The 22542-nt window shown below is 44.4% G+C and overlaps 1 protein-coding gene across 7 annotated transcripts in view; it reads right to left on the bottom strand.

Annotated features, from left to right (window-relative positions):
- SLAMF1 (signaling lymphocytic activation molecule family member 1) overlaps positions 1 to 21951 on the bottom strand; it is a 36671-nt gene extending 14720 nt beyond the window's left edge. The window contains exons 1-3 of one of the 7 annotated variants that reach the window (XM_008508255.2): positions 21541 to 21951; positions 13110 to 13448; positions 11026 to 11310 (exon numbers count right to left, since the gene is read on the bottom strand). In XM_008508255.2, coding sequence (XP_008506477.1) covers positions 11026 to 11310; positions 13110 to 13448; positions 21541 to 21616 — 700 coding nt within the window. In that variant the 5' untranslated portion in view covers positions 21617 to 21951. The other 6 variants (XM_070608307.1, XM_008508254.2, XM_070608308.1 and 3 more) reach the window with 6 other exon arrangements.
- Positions 21952 to 22542: the final 591 nt, after the last annotated feature.

Genomic DNA, 22542 nt, shown 5'->3' with positions numbered 1-22542 from the left:
CTTATAAAAATGATTGTGGAATCAGCCTGCTTGTTGTAGAAACTGCGATGGATTTTTTGGAAAGAAGTTAAAAGGAAGAAGTAGGTGAGTTACAAAGGAGCAGAGTGCTTATAAACACAATTCAGGTGTTTACAGAGTTAACCAAAGATACAGACTGAAGTCTCAATGAATTGATAAAAGGCATCGCACCAAGATCCAAGTGGGCCTTCAGCCTGATAGCTAACCAGAAGCTGCCTCCTGACTTTGAAAAGATTCTGTTTTCCTTCCTAGGCCTTTCACACATCAAGTCATCCCAAGCAATCTCACCGAACTATAGATACTCTTTCCTAAATTAAACATGTTTGAACCTCTCAGATACCAACTTCAGCAGAGAGTCATATGACCGGATCAAAAACATATGACCGGGGACAAGCAGAGAGTTGTAGTAAGACTCTCGAATTTCTATAAAGCATGAAATTTGAGTATGGAATCACCGTTGAGGCTGGAGCTGCCCTGTGAGCAGCTCCACTCCAAATGACCCTTCTGAACGGCTTATGACTGCTGAGAACCCTCTGTGCAGAGGTGCGTGTGTGTGTGTGTGTGTGTGTGTGTGTGTGTGTGTGTGTGTCAGAGAGAGACAGAGACAGAGACAGAAAGAGAGTGGCTAATGATTAATAACTCAGGGTTTATGTTGCCAACACGAGGGACCCATGAAAAAACCTCCCAAATCCTGAGAAGAAGAAGAGCCAGTAGCCTAAGCACCACAATGTTTCATTAGACCGTGGAACTTGCCCAGCAGACTGTCATAGTAGCACTAACTATTTTGAGACTATTTCCTCTTTCTTCTTCTCTGTTGTATTTTGGGACCTTCTAAAACAGTTAGTTTAAGGAGAAACCCTCCAACCATTTAAATCATTTTAAAAGGTAACATTTCTCTCAAATTTCATTTGAGAGAAAGACAAAATAAAACCAACAAACAAGGTGGCGCCTCTAAAACTAGAAAATAGCAGATGACAAAACTTTACCAGTTACGCCTGCCAGGTGAGCCTTTCTCCTGTCCCTGCGTACCTATTGTGACAGCTCTGCCACCTATCTACTCACATAAACTAAAAATGACTGTCTCATATTACTGAGGTCCAGAGGGCACAATAATGCCAGCCCTCTCTTTTCTAGGGTCTCAGGAGGATGAAAACCATCTGTTACCCTTGTCTTGTGACATAAATGACCAGCTTCTGCCAGTCCAGCCAGGTCTGAGAGGCAACCTTGCCATGGTCCTGAAAGATAATTCATAAGCCCTAATTTTTCTCCTAGTCTTTGAACACAAAGTAATACAGATCTTTTTGAGGATTTAAGTTACTAAATCATAGATTTTTCTTTTAGTTTTCAAAATGTTTACTAAACCTTAACATATACTTTCCAAAAGGCTGTAGGAATTCTCAATCTTATCAGCACCTGTATCTTAATCTCATCAGCACCTCAATCCTCTCATGCCCGTACATGGGCTGAGAGGTTGCTTTCGTTTCTCTGTATTCCAGCTAGTAGTGGATGTCACTGTTTTCTTTCCACTTCTACCACAGTGATGGGCAAAAAACAATAATCTTGCTTTAATTTAATACCAACTTTCTTTTCTACTAATGAGATTGAATATCTTCTCAGATATTTACTGTTAATCTACATTTCTTCTTCTATGAGTTACGTTTATATCCTTTGGCCATTTTAATGTAGTATCATTTTCTTATTCATTTGTGAGAACTCTTTATATATTAGGACTGTTAATGCTTTGTTATGTGCCAGTTTTTCCCTTGTATATCATTTGTCTTTCTCCTTTATTTGTATACTATTTCCTTACAAAAATTCTAATTTTTTATATATATATATATATTATTTCCTATCTTGCTTAACTCTTGCTCCATCCCCCAAATTGAGAGAAGCACTAGAGTCTTCTAGTGGCTAAGAGCATGGGCTCTGCAGTCATAATACTCAGGTTTAAATGCTAGTTCACCACTCACCATTGTGAATACTTGATCAAGTTTCTAATTTGTTTCCTCAAATACGAAATAGGGATGATGAAAGTACCTACCTCATAAGGTAGTTGGGGGAGGGATTAAATAAATCTATGTATATACTCAAATCTATGAGTGTACTCAAAATGGCTGTTATTTACGATTTGAAGTTGAATCCAGGATTATTTATGACAATGGTCCTCAAACTTTACCATGCATCAGAATCACCCAGAGGGCTTGGTAGCATGTGGATGGCAGAGCTTCACGCTCAGAGTTTCTGATTCAGTAGGTCGGCAGTAGGGCTTGCGTTTTTTTAACAGGTTCCTGGATAATGCTGATGCTGCTGGTGTGGGCACCATATTTTGAGAACTGCTTATTTAAAAGAATGTTTCTTAATCTCTAAAAAGTTGTGTTAGAGGATATGGGATCAGTTTTCTATAGAAGATGTTGTTTTCCAGTTTTATTTAACCATATCTCTTGAGTGTACAGATAGTATACATGGCTGATATACGTACTTTCAAAACCATAGATTTTTTTAACCCTAGGGAACTATAGCGCTTATCTCACCCAACTCTCTAATTTTATGTTGAGGAAACTGAGACTCAGACAAGTGTCCCTAGAGTCACAGAAGAAGTTGACGGCAGCTAATGAGATGAGAACTGTAGACTTTACAGTTTGTGTTTTAGCTGGCAGAGATGGGACCCCTACAAGGAGAGCAGCAGGCTGGGATGCCTGGGCGACCTCATGAGTCAAAAGCTCTCTGAGATGACGACTCATCCCGTCATCATCCCTGCCCATTCCGGCCCCCATGCTCTGCCCCTCTACTCTTCCTCTCGCTGCACCTTCAGCTGTCCAGAAGGTCTGCTCAGCCTTGACCCCCAGGCCAATCGTACTTCCACTGTGTCACTTTTCCTGACCATTCCAGCTCCCACGCTTCCCTCTCCCACAGACTCGCCAGCACCTTGGTTTATGACATGCATCTTAGAACCTGAATTGTGGCAACACTATCTTTGCTGTGGAGACCATTTTAAGGGAGGGCATTTGGAGCTAGAAAGTTGGATTCAAGTTCTGGGTCTACCACTTGATAGATCTATGGCCTTAAATGGGCTGCTCATATCCTCTGGGGCCTCAGTTTCCTCATCTTCAAAATGAGCACAACAATATTCAGTTTACAGAGTTGTCCTGATGAATCAGTGAAAGAATGTATAGAAAGTGCCCAGAGCAATGGCTGGAACCCAGCATTTGGTGAATAAATATCAGCTCTTTCCACTAGCTCAATTCCCTAACTAGCTGCTAGGTTCTTGGAGGCCAGAGACCATCTCTCTACTCCTTTTGCAGCTCTCTTAGTATCTGGCAAGTAATAGATCCTCGGTAAATTCTTGGTTGATTGGAAGGACAAGGAAACAGGTTTGATCTCAAGTCCGGGGGAGTCCCCTCACTGACGTTTGGAGATGCTTCAGCCCCATCCTGTTGTTAGCTTATGACTTATTTTCCCTATCTGACTAGCAGGCCCAAGTATTTTTGCACTTGGTCCTCATCTATGTGGTGCTATTATCTAATGATGATATTTATATGGAAACCAGAGGTCAGGGACTCTACTCTCAGGAATTTGGGTTAATACAGAAAAAATGCTACTTTATGGCTTGTTGGGGTCAGGTTGCCTGTGATTTCTGTAATTTCTGGCAATAGGTTCACTGTGATCCTCTAAGTGTTTGCTCCTGCGATTCCACTTGCTCTAGTCTGGGCCTTCCTGGGCAAAGGTTCAGTGCCTTCATCAGTTTCCACAAAAAAACAAAACCAAAACCAAAACCTGCACTAAGAATTCTGTGGGTTTGAATCCTCTACCGTAGCTTTGAAGCATCACAGGGAGCAGATTCCATCGTGAACCAGGCAGCTTTCCACCATCTGACAGGCTCAGAGCCTCTCTTTCTCTTCTTCTGTCTGCACAAGCAACGTCTTCCCCCTTTCTCAGACAGAGCCATCTAACCCACATTCTTTGCAGGGAGGTCCTACCTTCTGCCCTCTAGCATTTATTAAGGTACTGTCTCTTCAAACACTTCCCTTCTAGAGAGGAGTTCTAGCAGCGGTTTCTTTAATATGATAATATTTTTCCACTTACTAAGGTATAGCAGTCCTACCTAGATTGTAAATTCCTTGAACTTATACCCTATACCTTGTGCTTTATTTGCATCCCCTATTCCACCTGATACAATGTAGGGCAGGGGGCCACTCAATATATGTGTGATGACCTAAGTTAAATTAAATTATAAGCCATAGAAGGAAGCTAGGAGAAGACTGTCATGTACTCTTTTATTAAGAATTATCAGAGTGCTAAGTATAAGAAGGTCTCAGAAGGAATGCAGAGTTGCCTTCTGAATGGCCCAAGGCAGGAGTGGAAGAGAATAAGCAATGTCCTACTTGGCATATGCTTTATAATAGCAGTGTGTAACCAGGAGGAAAATGCATGTCTGTTCTCCTAGCACCACCTGTGTTCTCATTTTCTTTCTTTCTTTCTTTTTAAATTTTTTCTCCATTTTCAAACCACCATTTCCTGTGGCAGAAACTAGCTCTCCCTCTTTCTGCTCAATCATGTAGCGAGGCCTAAAGGGATGACAGTGCTCACAAATCAGAGCAGCGTTGTTCTGGGATCCACAGACCCCAGTCTTCATTCACAAGGAAGCCATATTGAACAGGAGGTTTGGGACTTTTCCCCCCTGGAACCTCTTAGAGGGAACTGAGGAGAGTGGTTGAGAACTCCAGTGCCATTTATGAAAAGTAATTTGCATGCGTCTCCACCCTTTGGTCTTCTACTCTATTGGCTGTGGTTTAAACAAGATAACTTGGCATGTAACCATGCCTCCAAGGAAAATGCTGAAGGGCCTTTTTCATCTCTGAAAGTCTGCCGCCACAGAAACACAAAAGTTTCTCTGTCTCCTCAAGTCTCCAACCCTTCTTCTTAAAGGGAGATAAAGAAGAAAACAAAAAAGAATCTGAGAAGCAAATGCAGTCCGACCCAGGAGACACTGAGATGCTAATATAACGGTCTGAGAATGCCAGTTCTCTTTCCTGCCTTTCATGTGGTTCTGTCAGCAAGGCTGCCTACACGGCACACATCTACTTGAAGAAGTCAACCATCTCCAAGAGATATCTTCTTGTTGGCCGCGGTTTCCACTCAGAATTGGGGGTGGGGGAGGGATGCTCACAAATCATGTACTAATTTAAGATCTGGGGCCATCCAAATAGAACTTTTTACAGAGTTCATAGCTTCAGAAAAATCACTTACACCTGCCTATCCCACCCAGCATTGTGTTGCAATGGCTACCAGCTGTGTCCCCAGCACCATTTCCCCCACTCTTCTGTGGCAATGCAAGTCTCGTCCAGTCACATGACAGCCCAGCTAACAACTACATTTCTCAGCTTCCCTTGTAGCAAGTGTGGCCGTGTTACAAGGCTCTGGTCCATGAGAGGTACCCAAATTCCATCCTTCTACCATTGTTGTTACATTGTCTACCAATGCTGTATTGGGAGTGCCCTGAAGAGGGACCTGCCTCTGTCTATGGAGCATCTAGGTAACTCTAACAATGGGAGCTCCCTGTTTGAAGAAATGGCCTTGTTAGAAAGGGGGAGCCCCTGGGGCTCCCTGGCAGGTGTCAGTTTTTTCTTCCACTGAGCTAACTCAGACTTGCTGAGCCAGCTTTTAGCTAATCTACCGAAAAGGGTCCTCTTTTCAAGATGAGCTTTCAGGGGCATTCCCCTTTAGTTGAATTAGTTAAGGTTTTGTATTATTCATTCTAGCATAGACATAATCATCTCAGAACATGGTCATGAAGGACAGCAGCAAGTCACAGACTGTCCAGAGCTGACCCACATCAACACGCTTTGCATGACCTAGTGAGAGTGCTTTGTAGCACCCTAGGATTTGAACTTGGCAAAAAAGATCCTTCATAACTGCAGACGTTAAGGTGTTTCTTACTGTAAAACACTAAAATGACAATTGAAATAAGGATGAATACATGACCAAGAGCATGGCCAAATGTCATTAGAAAAGAAGATTTTTAGGGCCAAATATGTTCTTGTGCAGTTTAATTTAAGTGAGTCCTAACAAGAGACAGTACTGACATCACATCACATTTGGTCTCATCACATCATCAACCGTTCTGAGTTTTTCATTAATGAAAATAAAAAATGTCTTAACATCACCGTTCTCATTGCAGATGATGGAGTGACCTCTAATAAACCTCAGACTCCGACACTCCATCCCAGGCCTGGGATTCCCCTTCTATGAAGACTTTGTTTACAGTCACTGCTTTGGCTCGGCTTCATCATCTCTTGATGAATTACTGCAATGATGGTGCCTCCTCACAACTAGTTTCTGTTTCTTATGCCTCTTCTCTGCCCCAGTCTCTTCTTCACACCACTGAATTTCCTCTCTGAAATGTAAAGCTGACCATGTCACTCCTCCATCTAAAACTCTTGATTAGTTCCCGTCACCTACAGGATAGTACAGAACAAGACCCAGCTGGATCCGCCTAGAATGTCTTTTTTTATCTGCTTAGGTAATTTCTACTTATTCTTCAAAACCTGATTCATGTCACATGCTCTGTGATGCTCTCTCTGATTCCCTGAGATAGTCTCAATCATTCCCTCCTCTCGTTACCTTGCACATCCTTCTGTTTTGCACCTATCACGCCAAACAATCAAGGATAATGAGTTATTTATAGAACTATTTCCTTCCTTAAGGGCAAGATCATGTGTTTTCTTGTTTTTGTGTACTTAGCTCCTAGCACAATGGTGAAATGTGGTAGAACCTCAATAAATGTTTTGTTGAACTAAGCACAGTATTTTAAGAACTAGTAATATTCATTTGCAAACACAAACCAATGAACTAATAAAACTCTTTTTTCTGTATTTAGGCAACCTGGTGTACTGGAAATGGCATGCCACAAACCAGCTGTGTGATCTGGTTCTGACGTGCTATGGTCCCCCATCCCTGGAGATAGCGAAAGGTATCTCTACTTGTCTTATGGGTTGAATTGTGTTTCCTCCAAAATCCATATGGTGAAGTCCTTAGAATGTGACCTCATTTGGAGACAGGATCTTTACAGAGTTAACCAAGTTACAATGAGGTCATTAGAGTGGTGTTATGGGCTGAAGTGTGTCCCCACTCCCTAAACTTCATGTGTTGGAGCCCTAACTCCCAGTACCTCAGAATGTGACTGTATTTAGAGATAAGGTGTTAAAAGATGTGATTAAGTTAAAATGAGGTCATTAGGGTGCATGGGCCCAAATCTAATCTTAATGATGCCCTTATAAGAGGAAATATGATCACAGAAGGAGACATGAGGGATGCACATGCACAGAGGAAAGACCATGTGAAGACTCAGCGAGAAGGCGGCCATCTACAAGCCAAGGAGAGAGGCTTCAGAAAAAGACCAATGCTGCAAAACTTTGGTCTTGGACTTCTAGCTTCCAGAATTGTGAGAAAATAAATTTCCATTATTTAAGCCACCTAGCCTGTAGTATTTTGTTATGACAGCCCTTGTTGTTGTCAGTGCTGTTGAGTTGATTCTGATTCTTAGTGATCCTTTGTATAGCAGAGTGGAACAAACCCTGCCAGGTCTTTTGTGCCATCCTCACGCCTTCTGCGCTGTATCAGACAAGGCTCCACTGCTACTCATAGGGTTTTCATGGCCAGTTTTTTGGAAGTGGGTGGCCTTCTTACTAGTCTATCTTATTCTAGAGGCTCTGCTGAAACCTGTCCACTGTGGGTGACCCTGCTGGTATTTCAAATACCGGTGGCATAGCTTTCAGCATCACAGCAACATGCAGCTTCCACAGTAGGACAATTGACAGATGGGTATTGTGGTTGCCTGATGAGGAAACAAAGCCAGGCTGTGGCAGTGAGGGCACAGAATCTTAACCACTAGACCAACAGGGCTGATATTAGCTCTAGCAAACTAATTACAGGTGAGCCCTAATGCAATATGACTGGCATCCTTAAGAGAAAGGGAAATTTTTATGGAGATATGCATAGAAGGAAGACAATGTCAACAGACATAAGGAGAAAGCAGCCGTCTACAAGCTCAAGAGAGTGGCCCAGAACAACTCCTTCCCTCATAGCCCTCAGAAGAAACCAACCCGGCTGATACCTTGATTTTGGACTTTCGGCCTCTGTAACTATGAGACAATAAATTTGGATTGTTTAAGCCACCCCGTTTGTGGTACCTTGTTACAGCAGCCCTAGCAAACTCACACACCTTGGTAACCCTTTATTAGCACTTCTTACTAATGTACATACAAACTTAATCATATGATATCAACTCTGGAAAGAGCTTCACCAGTTCACCCTTTTCATTTTACAGATGATAAAACAGAGGCCAGGAAAGTGAAATTCTGCCCTGTGACAGGCGTTTCTCTTAATGACTGAGCTGAGATCCTGACAGGGCTTTACCATGGCGCCATGATTCTGCTTCTTGTCCCTCCATATCTCACAAGAGTCTGCTCTCTACCCAATAAATCTGGTCAAGCTAGTGCATACTTGGTTCTCAAAGTGGCTTAGGTGAGTAAGAGCATCCTTACATGCTTCTTTAGAATGTCATGAGCCAAGTGCAGTAGTGTAAGCTTTATGGCCTACCAAGACTTTGGAATGCACTAATTAAATTCTTGTTAAATCACATTGAGGAGCATGAAGAGAGTTCTCCCTCTTTTTTGAGACAGACTAGGTTATACCTTTGTGCCCTGTCTTTACTCTAAGAGGGTTGCTATGATCAGAGAGGGCTGTGCAGGGGGAGGGGCTACTGCTTCCTCAGCCCCAAGAAAAAACCCACATTTTTATTATGATTAATAAGGCATTTAAAGTGAATTGTCTCTTCTACCAGTACCTATGAGGATTCCAAGATCAGACAGCTCAGCTTTGCCACTTGCTCTACGTGTGACCCTTTTTTTTTTGGTGAGGAAGATGGTTGCTGAGCTAACATCTGTGACAATCTTCCTCTGTTTTGTATGTGGGATGCCACCACAGCATGGCTTGAAGAGCAGTGTTTAGGTTCGCACTTGGGATCCAAACCTGTGAACCCCAGGCCACCGAAGTGGAGTGCGCAAACTTAACCACTACGCCACTGTGGTGGCCCTTCTATGTACGACCTTTTTATATCTTTGTTTCCTCATCTATAAAGTCGATACTAATACTATTTGGTTGTTGTGAGGATTAAATGAAGTGCCATGTAACTGACATATAGCAAACAATGAAGACCTGTCAGTTGTTATTACTTTGGATAAAGAATCTAAGTCTTAGACAGGTTAAGTGACTTATCCTTGTAAGTAGAAAGGGTAGAATTGGATCTAGGATCTCTAGGGCCACATTCTGTAAACTCTAAACGATGTGACACTGCTTTCTTGGTCCTGGTAGCACGTTCTGATTGGCTGTGGGCAGGGAAAGAGGTCCGAACTGGAGGACAGCCTCTGAATGTGGTTTGCACGCAAGGGGGACAAGCAGCCAGACACATCTAGTGGGTGGACAGGTGACTAATTCTGCTGTGAATGGGAGAGGCAACATGCAGTGGGTTAGCTTTACCAAAGAACTCTCAGATGCAGACTGGAGGCCGGATGTGATTTTTCCAGCAGTCCATCTGGGAATACCTGCAGGGAGTCTCTGACTAGAGGTGCTATGCTGAAGGGCATAACCTGGCTGGATTCCCTTGTCCCCGCATCCTTTGTCATCTGGAAAAGTCCTCCTCATAGACTATGGTACACAAGTCTCCTTGGAATGATTCCTATTTCTTCACAGTGGACACAGAGGAGAATGTCAGGGTATTAGTAATGCCTTGCAGGGCCAGCACACTGGTCCTTTTGTCCCCGAACTTATCTGAGGGGTGGCCACAAGATCAGTTGGTGAAAAGATTCAGTGGTCTATCTTGTTTCCAACCTTAAGTGGTTAGATGGCCTGACTTAATGAGCCTTCCCTTCCTTTTGTTAACAGAATAATGATGCTTTTCTTTATAGAGAAAGAGCCGTCAGGGGCTGGCCCAGTGGCGCAGTGGTTAAATGCACACATTCTGCTTTGGCGGCCCAGGGTTCGCCAGTTCAGATCCAGGTTGCAGACGTGGCACTGCTCATCAAGCCATGCTGTGGTAGGCGTCTCACATATAAAGTAGAGGAAGGTGGGCACGGATGTTAGCTCAGGGCTGATCTTCCTCAACAACAGCAAAAAGAGCCGTTAGAAGATCTAAGGTTAGGTGCTGACTCTATCATTTACAAGCTGAAGAAACTTGAGGAGGGCACTTAAATGCTATGAGCTTCAAGTTCCTTATCTGCAAAATGAGGATGCTGATAATTCTTATCCGGCAAGGTTCTTGTGAGGATCAAAAGAGATTACACAGTTGAAAGTGCTTTGCCAACAATAAAGTGTTATTTGCTTTATCATTATTGCCAGCTTCATAGTCCAAGTCATAGAGAGCTGACCCCCCTGGCTCTCTGACCTGCTATAGGATTCACAGTCCATGCCGTAAAAGGTGGCCCTTCATTATATCCTGCTTTTCATTACTGAGCAAATGTTTCATGTCTGATCCTTACCACACGTTGTTAGAGAGCAGAGCTCATGTATTGTATCTATTCCCAATTTCCTACAGCATAAGTGATCAATAAATACTTACTAATGGTGTAGGACTGTTCTACCATTAGTGGAAGCTGGACTGGAGGGTCAGGACCTGCCGCCTGCACTCCCTCACCCAGCCGCCCTTGCATGTTGGAACCAAGGCAGGAGGGGAGAGGAAGGGTCACAGCCTGGAGACCTGGGCTCTGGGTCTGGCTCCATCATTTCATATTGGTTTCCTCAGCGTGAACTCAGTGTCATAATGCCACCCTGGTCATTATGAGCAGAGGGCACTCACTGAATGCACGTGAGAGGCTTTCATAAGCCATACAGAAAATATAAAGCATGTTTACCAAGGTGAGAGCCATGGCCATGGAAGCAAAGCAATCGGTCCAGGTGGGGACTGAACCCACATCATTAATGTGGCACGCTAGCTGCCACCAGGGCACTCACCTGGGGGATCCGGCCTACATCCCGCCCACGGGCTGAAGGTCTGGGAGTAGCTGCTGATGGGGTTGCTCACGGTGCAGATGTAGACTTTGTCGGCATGCTGAGGGCCGAGGGTGAGGTACAGGAGGTGGGAGCCGTTGGCTGGGCTCAGTGGGTGGGTGACCGCCTCCTCACTCCATCTATAAGCCACATGGTCCCCCTTCTCCACCATGCAGGCCAGCACCAAGCTGCAGTTCCCATTCTCCTGGGTCCGGTTCAACACTTTAATTTCTGGAGTGGAGATCTGCTCTGTCAGGAGGGGAAGGAAGGAAGCCATTACTGAAATGAATCCCCTGGAATTCTGACTTAACCTTTGTGTTAAAAGAAAATGCAGCCTAATGATATTTTTCCCTCTCTGTGTGTCCGCAGTGTGATTTATTTCTGGTGGGGACCTACTGCTTTGCACTGTCCCTCTCTCCCCTTATGCTCCTTTCTGGTACCACCTTGGGATAAAATAGAGAAGAAAAATTCGCCTTTTAGCCTCCTCCTATGAATGCTTTGAGGGCTCCACTTGCCCTTCCTGGTGCTTCTGACCTCCTGAATTCTATCCGTGGAGTTTGTCTTTTAATTGTCATTGGCTAAATAAAGTATTACCTCTTAGACCTAAAAGAATGACTTTTAGTGGTGGAATTTTATCTGGTGTATATGTGTGTGCGTGTGTGTGTGTGGCAAGTGCTCTAGTGTGTCTGGAGTAGGGATAGTCACAAGCCCCCAGTAATCTATCTCACTTTAATGTCATGAAATAGACAAGGGAAAGGGGAAAGTTTTATTTATTTAGCAACTACTATAGGACAGGCCCAATTTTGGAATTTCACATTCATCATATTCTTTAATCTTCTCAACAATTATAACACTAGTTATAATTATTTCCATTTTATAGATGAGGAAACTGAGTCCTGGAGAGAGAGTGTGTCTTCCATAATGTCACTCAGTTTCTAAGCAGCCAAGCTGAGATCTGAACTTAGGTCTGTCTGACTCCAAAAATCCAGCCTCTTTCTTTGACTTGAGAAGAACATCATGGTTGCAGAGACCATATTTTCCAAGGTAAGAATTTAATCACAAGATATGACAAAGGCAGTGACCTGTTCTGGAAAACGTGTGATGCATAATCTCCATGCTCATGGCAGCCTTTCCCCGGGGCCACAGCTGGACTAGTCAGAACTCCCTGGTACCTGGTGGAAGGCTGTGGGAATTCTGCATCCACTGTTTGGAGGAAAGGGAATGCTAGGGGTAGTGAAGAGCAGGGAGAGTATCACTGTCTCTCCAGTAGGTACCCAAGGATTTCAAAGAAATGCTGGCTCTCTGTCCCATCCTCAGACATAAGGAAGTCACTGTGAAGAAGCAGGACAGCCCACGTGGCTCTCAGGATTCCAAGGAATTCCAGGGAGCCTCTGGATGCACTCAAGAGGGGTTGGCAGTTCAAGAGACTCAATAAAGCACTGGCCTTACATTCAGATAGACCTAGGTTCTAGTTTAAGTTCTGCAACTAAGCGACTACAAACCAGAGCCTTTGTTTAAATGAGGAAAAGGTGCCTCTTCCACCAGGGCGCAGGGCTTGGTGAGTGGTGCGTGGGCTGAGTTTCAGCTCTCCTTTCCCCAGGACTCCTAGTGCAGTGAACCACCCACACAGATGTGTGTAACATGTGCAAACCGCTTCTCTCTGGATTTCAGTGTCCTCTATGAAAGAGAGGTTGGGCTTCATCAGTGGCATTCAAACTTTTTAAAAATCAGGAAAAAAACCCCAACTTTTTTCAAACAAAGTCTTATTTGCAAATTGAGACTCGTGGGCTCCAGGTCTTCTAGCTCACAGGCAGCTGGGCCTCTTTTCTTGGGGAAATGGGGTAAGGGTTCCTAGTGCTCATCAGCTCCCACCAATGGGCAATTTGGACAAAAAAGATTTGTGAACTTCTAAAACTTCTTCCTGAAGTTCAGTATAAATACCCCTGGACTAGATGATCTCTCAGGTTGCTTCCAATTCTGAAGACCCTTTGCTTCAGAGAGGCCAAATTTCTTAGGCAAGGGACCATCTCGGGGGAACCCACCATTACCATAGAGCTTCAGCTGCAGGCAGAAGTGCTGAACCGAAATGTTTCCTTCCAGGGTCATGATGTACCAGCCCTCATCCTTCTTCCTACTTTCCGGGATCTCCAAGCTCAGGTTTTCCAGATGAAACTTGTAACCATCCTCCAGATAGCCCACAGAGCTTCCTTCCGGCAGACTAAGAGAGACTATTTTCTTCTTGACGCTACTTCCCTGTGATTCTGCCTTTGCGACAAGGATGTGGATGCTCTCGTTCATGCTCTTACTTATCCCTTGAGATGTCAGGGGCAGCAGCACACTGCTTCCCAACCGCCCGAGGATCTTTGGGCAATTCATCAAGCCCTCACCTGTGGGAGGAAGGAGAAGAAAATCTCTTATTACGGAGCCCTTTGAGAATCACATCGTGTCTGTGCATCAGGAATGGCAGACTGGAGGCTCTCCCACCTCCTCTTGGATTATTTCTAGGGTTGTCAGGTCCTTAGTATTTGATAAGGACTGTCATGAGCGTCCCACTACATTCTCAGTCTCTAAAATCCCAATGGAAATTTTAAAATTGCTTTGATAGAACTGTATAGACTAACTAGGACACTGGGTTTCTTTGATCTGGGAAGGAATTGTATCAACTCAGATTTATAGCTATGGCACTTAAGACATAGAGAAGTTAAGTGACTTCTCTAAAGTCACATAACTAGTAACTGGACTAGAATCTGGGTCAGCTAATTCCTTGACCAGACTTCTCACCACCATTAGGTATATAGTATGAAGATGGAGAACAATCGAAAGTGTTTCTGAGCTCTTGAGCCCAGAGGACCAAGGTTATAGAAGCATCATTTTGGAAGATGAGGAGAGAAAATCTGAGGGATGTGGAGTCAGGAAGGTTGTAAGCTCAGTGTTCAAACTATGGAATCCTGGCTCTCCAAAACACTGTAAGATAGTTAATAATGTTGAGGGTGAGAACTTATTTTATTTCTCTTTTTCAAAAAAGCTGAGCCAACAACAACCAAAAACAAAAAACCTCACCAAAAACCTTTCAAACCACTGTAAGGAATCCTACTGCTGACAATTTAACACCTCCTCTTTCCTCAAACCCCAAACCTCTGCTGATAGCCTTGCTTCTCATTTCACTGAAAAAGTAGAAGAAACAAAAAAAACCCTTCTATTTGTAACCACCACCAAATCAACCTACCTACTTGGGAGAATAGTCTATACTCCCATTTAAGGCTTGCCTCTCCCCTCATGGAGAAGTCACCTACATCAAGGCTTTGCTCCTGCTATTGTCCCCATCCTTTGCATCATTAGCTTTATTGTTGGCACAGCATGTTGTGGGTTATTTCCATCAACACACAACACACCAACAGGTAATTTCCTTCATCTTAAAAATCCCTCGCCTGATCCCAGGTCCATTCCCAGCTGCATCTCCATTTCTCTGTTTTCCTTGATTGAAAAGTCCTTTAATGTGTGTTTATACTTTCTGTCCCCATTTCCTGAGCCATTTTTCCTTGTAACCACTCCAAACAGGCATTCTTCCCTACTGGTCACTGGAAACACTCTTGTCAAGGTCACCGGATATTCCATGAGACCAGGTCAATTCTCCGTGCTCATCTTGCTTTCTCAGAAGCCCTTGACGTAATTCATCACTCCCTCTTTGAAACACTGTCTTCCTTTGGCTACTGGAACACCACACTCTCCGTTTTCTTCCTATTTCATTGACTGCACCTTCTCAGTCTCTGACTGGAAACTTCTGCTCTTAAATACCTCTAAATATTGCAGTTTCCCAGAACTCAGTATTCCGACCTCTTCTCTTTCCCAGTCATGCTTATCCAGTTGCATAGTTTAACATATTTCTGGAATGCTTACAGAGATACATCTCCCACCCAAACCCTTCACTGTACTCCAACTTGCCTACACAGATCAGTATTTGGAGGTCTTAAGGGCACGTCAAACTTAGCAAATGAACTCTTGATTCCATAGCCCCTTCTGCAAACCTTACAATTCCCCCAAATTCTCAAGCCAAAACACTGGAATCATCCTTGACTCCTTTCTTTCTCTCATACTCCCCATGCAGTCTATCAGCAAATCCTGTTAGCTCTGTCTTCAGAAGAGATCTGGCACTCGAGCCCTTCGAACCTCCTTCATCTCTACCCTCACAGGCCTGGGCACTGCCACTGTCTTCCAACTACTCTCCCTGCATCCATACAATGGACAGAATAATCTCTTACAAACTATGTCAGAGTTTGTCTCTTTTTGGCTTTTAACTTCCAGGGCTTTCCAGCACCCATAGAGAAAAAATTCATAGTCCTCTTTATGGCTTCAGAGATCGAATAACCCAGTCCTCGGTGCCTCTCCAACTCTATTTCCAGCCCTTTTTCCTTCTCTCACTGCACCAAGGCCACACGGGCTCCAGCTGTTCCTTCACTCATCAAGAACATTCCTATCTCAGAGCTTTTGTGTTTGCTGTCTTCTCTCTCTCTAGGAATCTCTTCCCTTAGATATCTGAATAGCTCATTCTCTCACTTTATTTTAGGTTTCTGCTCAAAAAATTATCTCCTCTGAGAGACCTGCTCTGACCATCCTAACTAAAATAGCACCCCGCTTCTCATTGCACTTATCACTGTGTGGTATTGTATTTTTGTTTATTTTATTTTTGTCTCCCCCACTAGAACACAAACTCCTCAAGAGGAAGAATTTCATTGTTTTAACTGTTTTATCCCTAGAACCTTCAGCAGTGGTTGGCATATAGTAAGCCATATAAACATCTGTTCAATTTGTGAACACCGAAAGCCGTATTATCTAAAATCTCTCTTATTTAGCTTTGCCCCATATGTAACCGAACTTAATAACTGAACTTAACCATCAGCTAATGTTCATACAAGAAAGAGTCTGTGACTCAGAGACAGCATAGATTGTTCTGGTCGATAAGAAAATCAGAAGAGTAAATAAAACCGTCTGATTAAGTAATACAGCCACCTAGAAAAGACACAATTAACTTACGGTTAAGATGGGTTGTTGGAAAATTGGGCTAACAGGTCAAAATATTTTTGAGACCAGAATGCCCTGAAATCCCAGCACTGTCCTGGAAGTGTCCAGTTGACATCAGACTAGAGTGTCAGAGACTGGGAACAAGAGAAAAGCAGTCTACTTGGGCTAACATCAGGATTAAAGTGGTTGAGACTCATAATTATTAAGGAAAAGTGAGAAAGGCAATTAGGCATCTGTTCTTTTAAATATCGCTAATACATCAACGCTTAAAACAGTATGCTCTCCCTTGTTGCTTAATTGATTAGATGAGGAATACTGCTGTTGGTGGTAGTGTTTTTTTTTAAAGATTGGCACCTGAGCCAGCATCTGTCACCAATTTTCTTTTTTTTTTCTTCTTCTCCCCAAAGCCCCCCAGTCCATAGTTGTGTAGTCTAGCTGTGAATGCCTCTGGTTGTGCCATGTGGGATGCTGCCTCAGCGTGGCCTGATGAGTGGTGCCATGTCCGTGCCCAGGATCTGAACCAGCGAAACCCTGGGCTGCAGAAGTGGAGCATGTGAACTCGCTCAGCCACGGGGCCGGCCCTGGTAGTGTTGTTTTTGCAAAGATAAAGTGGGAAGCATGTTGGACTTTCTTCCAGTCACACTTATGAATGTCTGACTGTCCAGAGAATGTGGTAGGTACAGTACCCAAGAGAGTAACCTCTTGAATCCTGAACTTAAACGTCTATATATGAAGGGATAACAGAAAATTAGAGGCATATGTGCTAGTAGAAATGTCATATGGTGCACTAGCACCCCGAAATTGTGTACAAAAAGTTGTGTAGATAAGCATACATACACTTTTTGGGAGCACGTACATAAATGTCATCTCTCAAAAGGATCTGAGGTTCAAAACCAGATTAAGAATCACTATCATCCTGTTGACATTTTAGACCAATTTTGATACAGAGAAAAAAGAAATGGAAATGATCCTCCTTCTCAGATCATAACCCTCCACCCTCCCATTTGTCCCCCAAGTGCCCCTCCCTGAACTAACCCAACAGACTCTTTGCACTGTAGCTGCTTTCAGACTTGGAATTAGCTGGGAGTGGGAGGAAGAGGGGATATAGGATGAGGTAGGAAGTAGTCAAAAAAAAATCAAAGAGAAAATAAAAGAAAGAAAATAGGAGGGGAAAGAGGGAAAGAAAAGAAGGGGCAGAAGAAGAGGACAGGCTGAGCAGCTCGTGAACACTCAGTCATGGGGAGTGGAATCAAAACTTCATCAGGAAGAAACCCTCACATCCCACAACCCACATAAAGAATGATGACGTAACAACTGAGCGCGTGCGAGTGGCTGGGTCTAGAGGGGTTGCTTGAAATCATTGCCACCTAAGCAGGAGTGGAAAGATGAGTGGGGACTTTAAAGTGGTTCATCAAACCTCGCAAGTGGAGTCCCTGCTCTTGAAACGTCTGCCCTCCTGATGAGTGTTTTCCAGTGGGGCTGTGATTCAGTCGGCCCCTGTTTACTGAAAGAGTCTAGAGGAAACATTCGTAGCTGTTAGTACCAACTCACTTCCCTTCAGGGGTAACTCTACTTACAAAGTAGAGTGATTCACACGGGTCGCTGGATAGTTTCCTGAAATTGGTAGAATGTAGCAAACCCTTTCACAAGAGGGATTCTACCTATGACACTCCCATCCCCCATGGTTTTTCGGCCCAGCCCTGATCCTTTCACATGGGCTTGTTGCATCTGCTACAGCATTTCTTTCAGGTAAAGAAGAGGCAGAACTTATAGGCCTCACAGTTCTGATGGCAAATCTAGGCCCAGAAAGAAAAGAGAACTTGTCTAAGGCTGCTTTGTAAACAGTAGTCCCACCGGCCGTCCTCCTATTCCCATTCCTCGAAGCTGCTGGGTCTTTCTATCTTAGAGTGTTTGCACTTACCGTCCCCCAGCCTGAAAGGCTGTTACTGCTCATTAGGTGCCTGGCTAACTCCTTCCATCCTTCAGGTCTCAGCTTCTGACCCCTAGTGTGGATTAGGTTTCCCTACCACGTGCTTCTAATGCACTTTGCATCTCTCCGTCATATCACTCATCACGCTTTTGACTCTGGTTCACTGTCTGTCATCCTTATAATCCTCAATTATAAGCTTCCAAGAGTAGGGACTGTTTCTATTTTGTTCACTGCTATAATCCTAACAGCCACCTGGGACGTGATAGAAACGCAACAAATCCTTGTTGCCCAAGAGAATGAAAAAACTAAATGGGATGAATGAATGAATGAATGAATGGACAAACGACAACACAGAGTCTAAGTTCTCCTCTCTCCAAAGTTGGAATGTGCTCTTCTTTCCCTTTGCTACATCCCTAAGGGGTAGAGTATGGAGGGATATGATGGGAACCCTTCTCTCAGCTTGCCAGGTGAAGAGATGGAAGTGCCTTAGTCATGAACCTTAGGTTTCAGGTCTAACAGACCACTTACCATTCCCCCTCAACACTCACAACTCTTCACCCATGCATTTGTGCCTTCATTCAGAATACTCTTCAAGTCCTATAAAAATCCAACCTACCAGACATATATATTTGGAAGGACATGCAAGAAACTGGTAACAGTAATTGCCTCCAGAGAAGGGTACGGAAGGGAGATTTGCCTCCATCCAGTACCTTTTCCTATTGTTAAAGTTTTGCAGACGTTCATGTGATACTCTTTCAATAAACGAACTAGCTAGCAAAAAGGTAAATGAAAACTCACGTCGTGAGAGAAGTTATTCACTTTCCAAATTCCAGACCAAATATCTCCATGGGCATTCTACTTCTTGGTGATTTTATCAACTTCTCTCACCTTTTGAAAATTCCCATACTTCAATTCATTTCAATTCAATTAAAATCAAATCATATGCTTTACTTATAGACAGCATATTCTAATTTTTACCATAGGTCATGGACACAAATTTTAGCATTCCCTCCTTCCCTAAATATAAGCTTATGCAATTTCATTCATTGGGGCCTCTGGAGTCAGGTTGTGTGACCACAAAGAAATTATTAAACTACTCTGTGCCTCCTTTTCCTCTTTATAAAATTGTAATGTTGATAATAATAACACATGTCTCATAGGGATGGTGTACGTGCTAACATTGTTAATCCAACAGGCATTTGTGGAAAGGCTCTCGGGTACCAGACACTGTGTAGCGTGCTGGCCAGAGTCTATGGTTATTTATTGTGCTTTACCCACACTTCACATAGTGCCTGCCGCATGATATGTCCCTAATAGATAGTTGCTGAATGGGATTGTACAAAGTCAGTCTATGGATAAAACAAAATAGCCCTAATCTTCTGATTTCCAGTCCAGTGCTGGAGACAGCGAAGGTGATGTTGTTACATCACAGTTTTAAAGCTTTTGAGAAATAGAAGGGCCTAGATCTACGTCTTGGGATAAAATGGGCCCATGAACACACATGGTTGGGCCAAGTCTAGAACCCACTCACTTGTTTCTCATGTCTCCCCACGTAAGTGTGAAGGAGGTGGGGAAAACCTGTATGGAGGAATAAAAAATCCCACCGAGGTAGATTCATCAATTGTGACAACTGTACCACTCTGGTGGAGGATGATAATGATGGGGGGGCTATGCATGTGTAGGGGTAGGGGGAAATCTCTGTACCTTCCACTCAATTTTGCTGTGAACCCAAAACTGCTCTAAAAATAAAGTCTATTAAAAAATATCATTGGGGGAAATGGAAAATTCACTTTATTAGGGGAAGGGACGCATAGACTTTTTGATTTTTACGATTCTGACGGAATTGGAAGGTGAACTGAGGAGAGATGATTTTACAAGAATCGGGCTTCTTGGTTGGGTAAATCTGTCATGGCTGACCTATCTTACTTGCAAAGCATTTCCGTCTGGGTTTTATTGGGGTTTCACGAAAGGGTGCATGTTTAAAAATAAAAACACTGTAAAAATTTGGTACATATTTCAGAGAAGATGGTATGCAAGGAAGGGAGTTGCTGATGATTGGGTAGACACACCCCATGGGGCTGGGCTCTTTCTCACTCGTGACCTCCAAAGCCTTCAGTGGTGCGGCTGTCAGTGGCACTGGAGACACCATGGGCCAGGCTGGCCAGGAGATAAGCAAGCACAGAAATGGAAAAGTCCAGCCCACTGTTCTGCCCCATCACTCCTGATAGTCACCAAGAAGTATTCCAAAAATGGCGGAGTCACAAGTGGGGTGCACCCAAGAAGGCTTGGCTCTCTCTGTGATGGCTTAAAATGGTTCAGTTTGGCTTTTTAAGCCCTGAGCTCAATTATTCCTCTCCTAGACCTTGTGAAGCAAGAGCCACGGCTCTGCCTTATTCCGAGGAAACATGGAGCCAAGGAAGGGCCTCTTCACCCAGGAGTCTGGCAAAAGACAGATCCCACATGCAATCCCTGCGACATCCCTCGCCTATCTCTGGGCTTTTCCTGGAAAAGTCCATAATGGATTTGTGGTCCTGAAAACCCCAAGCGCAAAACAACCGGAGCCTCAGGATTTCCCCCCTTCCCTAATGCTGCCTCTGCTCCAGGCTGCCTCCCACAGTCTAACCAAAGTCCCAAGGCATTTAAGCAGAAAGGAGATTCTCACCCCGCTCCCCAGTGAGCCCAAAGTCCACTTCTTGCTTGGCCTTTTCTCTCCCAAATACCTTTTCTCACAGCCCTGATACTACTAAACACAGAACACCAGCTTACCTTCCGAGGCAGACAAGCCAGAAAGACAGGAGAAGAGCCTTGCTCCAAACGCTCTGTTGTGTGTCTGGCCCTACACGGGAGCAGTCCTGACACTGAGGGTTCCCGATTTGCATGTCCCACTTACTGTAATCAGCCCTGGGCTCCAGAAATCCTGGTCTCTCCTCCTCTTGCTGCCTTGAAACCTCTTCCAGGAAAGTAGCCACCAGTATGACCACACTGTGGCCACTCTCTGTTTTCAACCAAACTCCTAGGGTTTTCACTTCTACCCTCTCTTCTCACTGCAGCCCTTCCTTGTTGTTGGGCCATGTTTCTGGTTTGTCCGCTTGTTGCATGTGTGAGGATTCCCTCCCAGGGCAGGGGTGTAGGAGTAATCTTCGCCCAGAGTTTTGTCCTTCGAGCTCGGTCCCTCAGCCTGGATCTTTGCCAGAATGATACCCATGCAAAATCAAGCACTCAATCAAGACTTTGTCCAGAGCCTCTCACTGTGAGAGGCTGGTTTAGAACGTGACCAGAGCCTTTGGCTTAGAGCTCCTGGTTTCCTTGGAAACTAGGATTGTTGGGGCTGAGCCTTGGAACCCAGGGGCCCAGGAACTCACAATGTTCCTTCCTCTTTGAAAGAGGGAGGCGAAACTCAGAGCCAGCCCCTAAGGAAGAGACAGACGAACCACAGCCTCCAGCCCCTGCGTCGTCTCTCCATCCATGGGGCTAGCTGATTCCTGGCAGGTGATCACAGGACTCGAACCCTCTAATAGATAAACACTCACCTGTTCCGCAGCTCAGCTCAAAAGCCAGGAAGAGAAACAGCAGGAAGTTCAAGGAGAGGAGTCCCCTGGGATCCATCAGCCAGTGAGGAGAGGGAAGGGAGCCTGGCGAGGAGCCCGGCAGCTGCTCACAGACGCCACAGCAGAAGCAAGCTCCGTATTAGGCAGTGCTGCCTCTACTGTCTAGTTTAAGCATCAGGAACCAGCAGGCTTCCTGTCTCACGGGGACTTTTTCTGCCTATGGTCTTGAGGATTGCTCATTTCTTTTCAGGCCTTAAATCACTTCGTGTTCCCGAGAAGTCCGAGTCAGGTGCTGAGACGACAAGAGCCGGGAAGGGAGCTGTGTAGTCACCTCGGCCAAACCCCAGCTTTGGGCAGAAATTTGCTCCCCTCTTCCTCTTCTGAGCTGTTTCCAGGAAAGGGGTGCTGAGCTTCTCTGGGCAGTTCTTGTCTGGTGACTCTTCTTAGGGTGCAAAGAAAAATGGAGTTTTGTCAGACCCCTCCCCCTCCAAATTTTGGTCAGTCAGTTCAAAGCTGAACTTGGATGACTGAACACTGAACTTTACTGAGCTGATGGACCTCTTACTTCTGACTCGTTGCATAATTTCAGAGAACGCCTTGACGTGCAATCAGGTCCTGGTGCCAAGGTCAAAGAGAGGTGGAGTGGGCAAGGGCAGATCATTGGCAGAAACCCAATTTCCCTGCTGGGTACAATGTGGCAGAATTCAGTGAGCCCCGTGCAGTGTTTGGATGGGCCACCTTTATTTTAGAGCTTGTGTTTAACTTCTTTTTTTATTCGCCCTGAGCTAACATCTGTTGCCAATCTTCTCCTCTCTCTCTCTTTCTTTCCCCTCCCCAAAGCCCCAGTACATAGTTGTATATTCTAGTTAGAGGTCCTTCTAGTGCTTCTATGCAAGCTGTCGCCACAGCATGGTTACTGACGGATGAGTGGTGTGCTCTCACACCTGGGGACCAAACTCAGACTGCCGCAGTAGAGCACGCGGA

The sequence above is a fragment of the Equus przewalskii genome, unplaced genomic scaffold (assembly GCF_037783145.1).
Source record: "Equus przewalskii isolate Varuska unplaced genomic scaffold, EquPr2 ChrUn-6, whole genome shotgun sequence".
NCBI classification, from domain to species: domain Eukaryota; kingdom Metazoa; phylum Chordata; class Mammalia; order Perissodactyla; family Equidae; genus Equus; species Equus przewalskii.
Note: the sequence above shows the minus strand (reverse complement) of the source record. Positions and strands in the feature narration are given on the sequence as shown.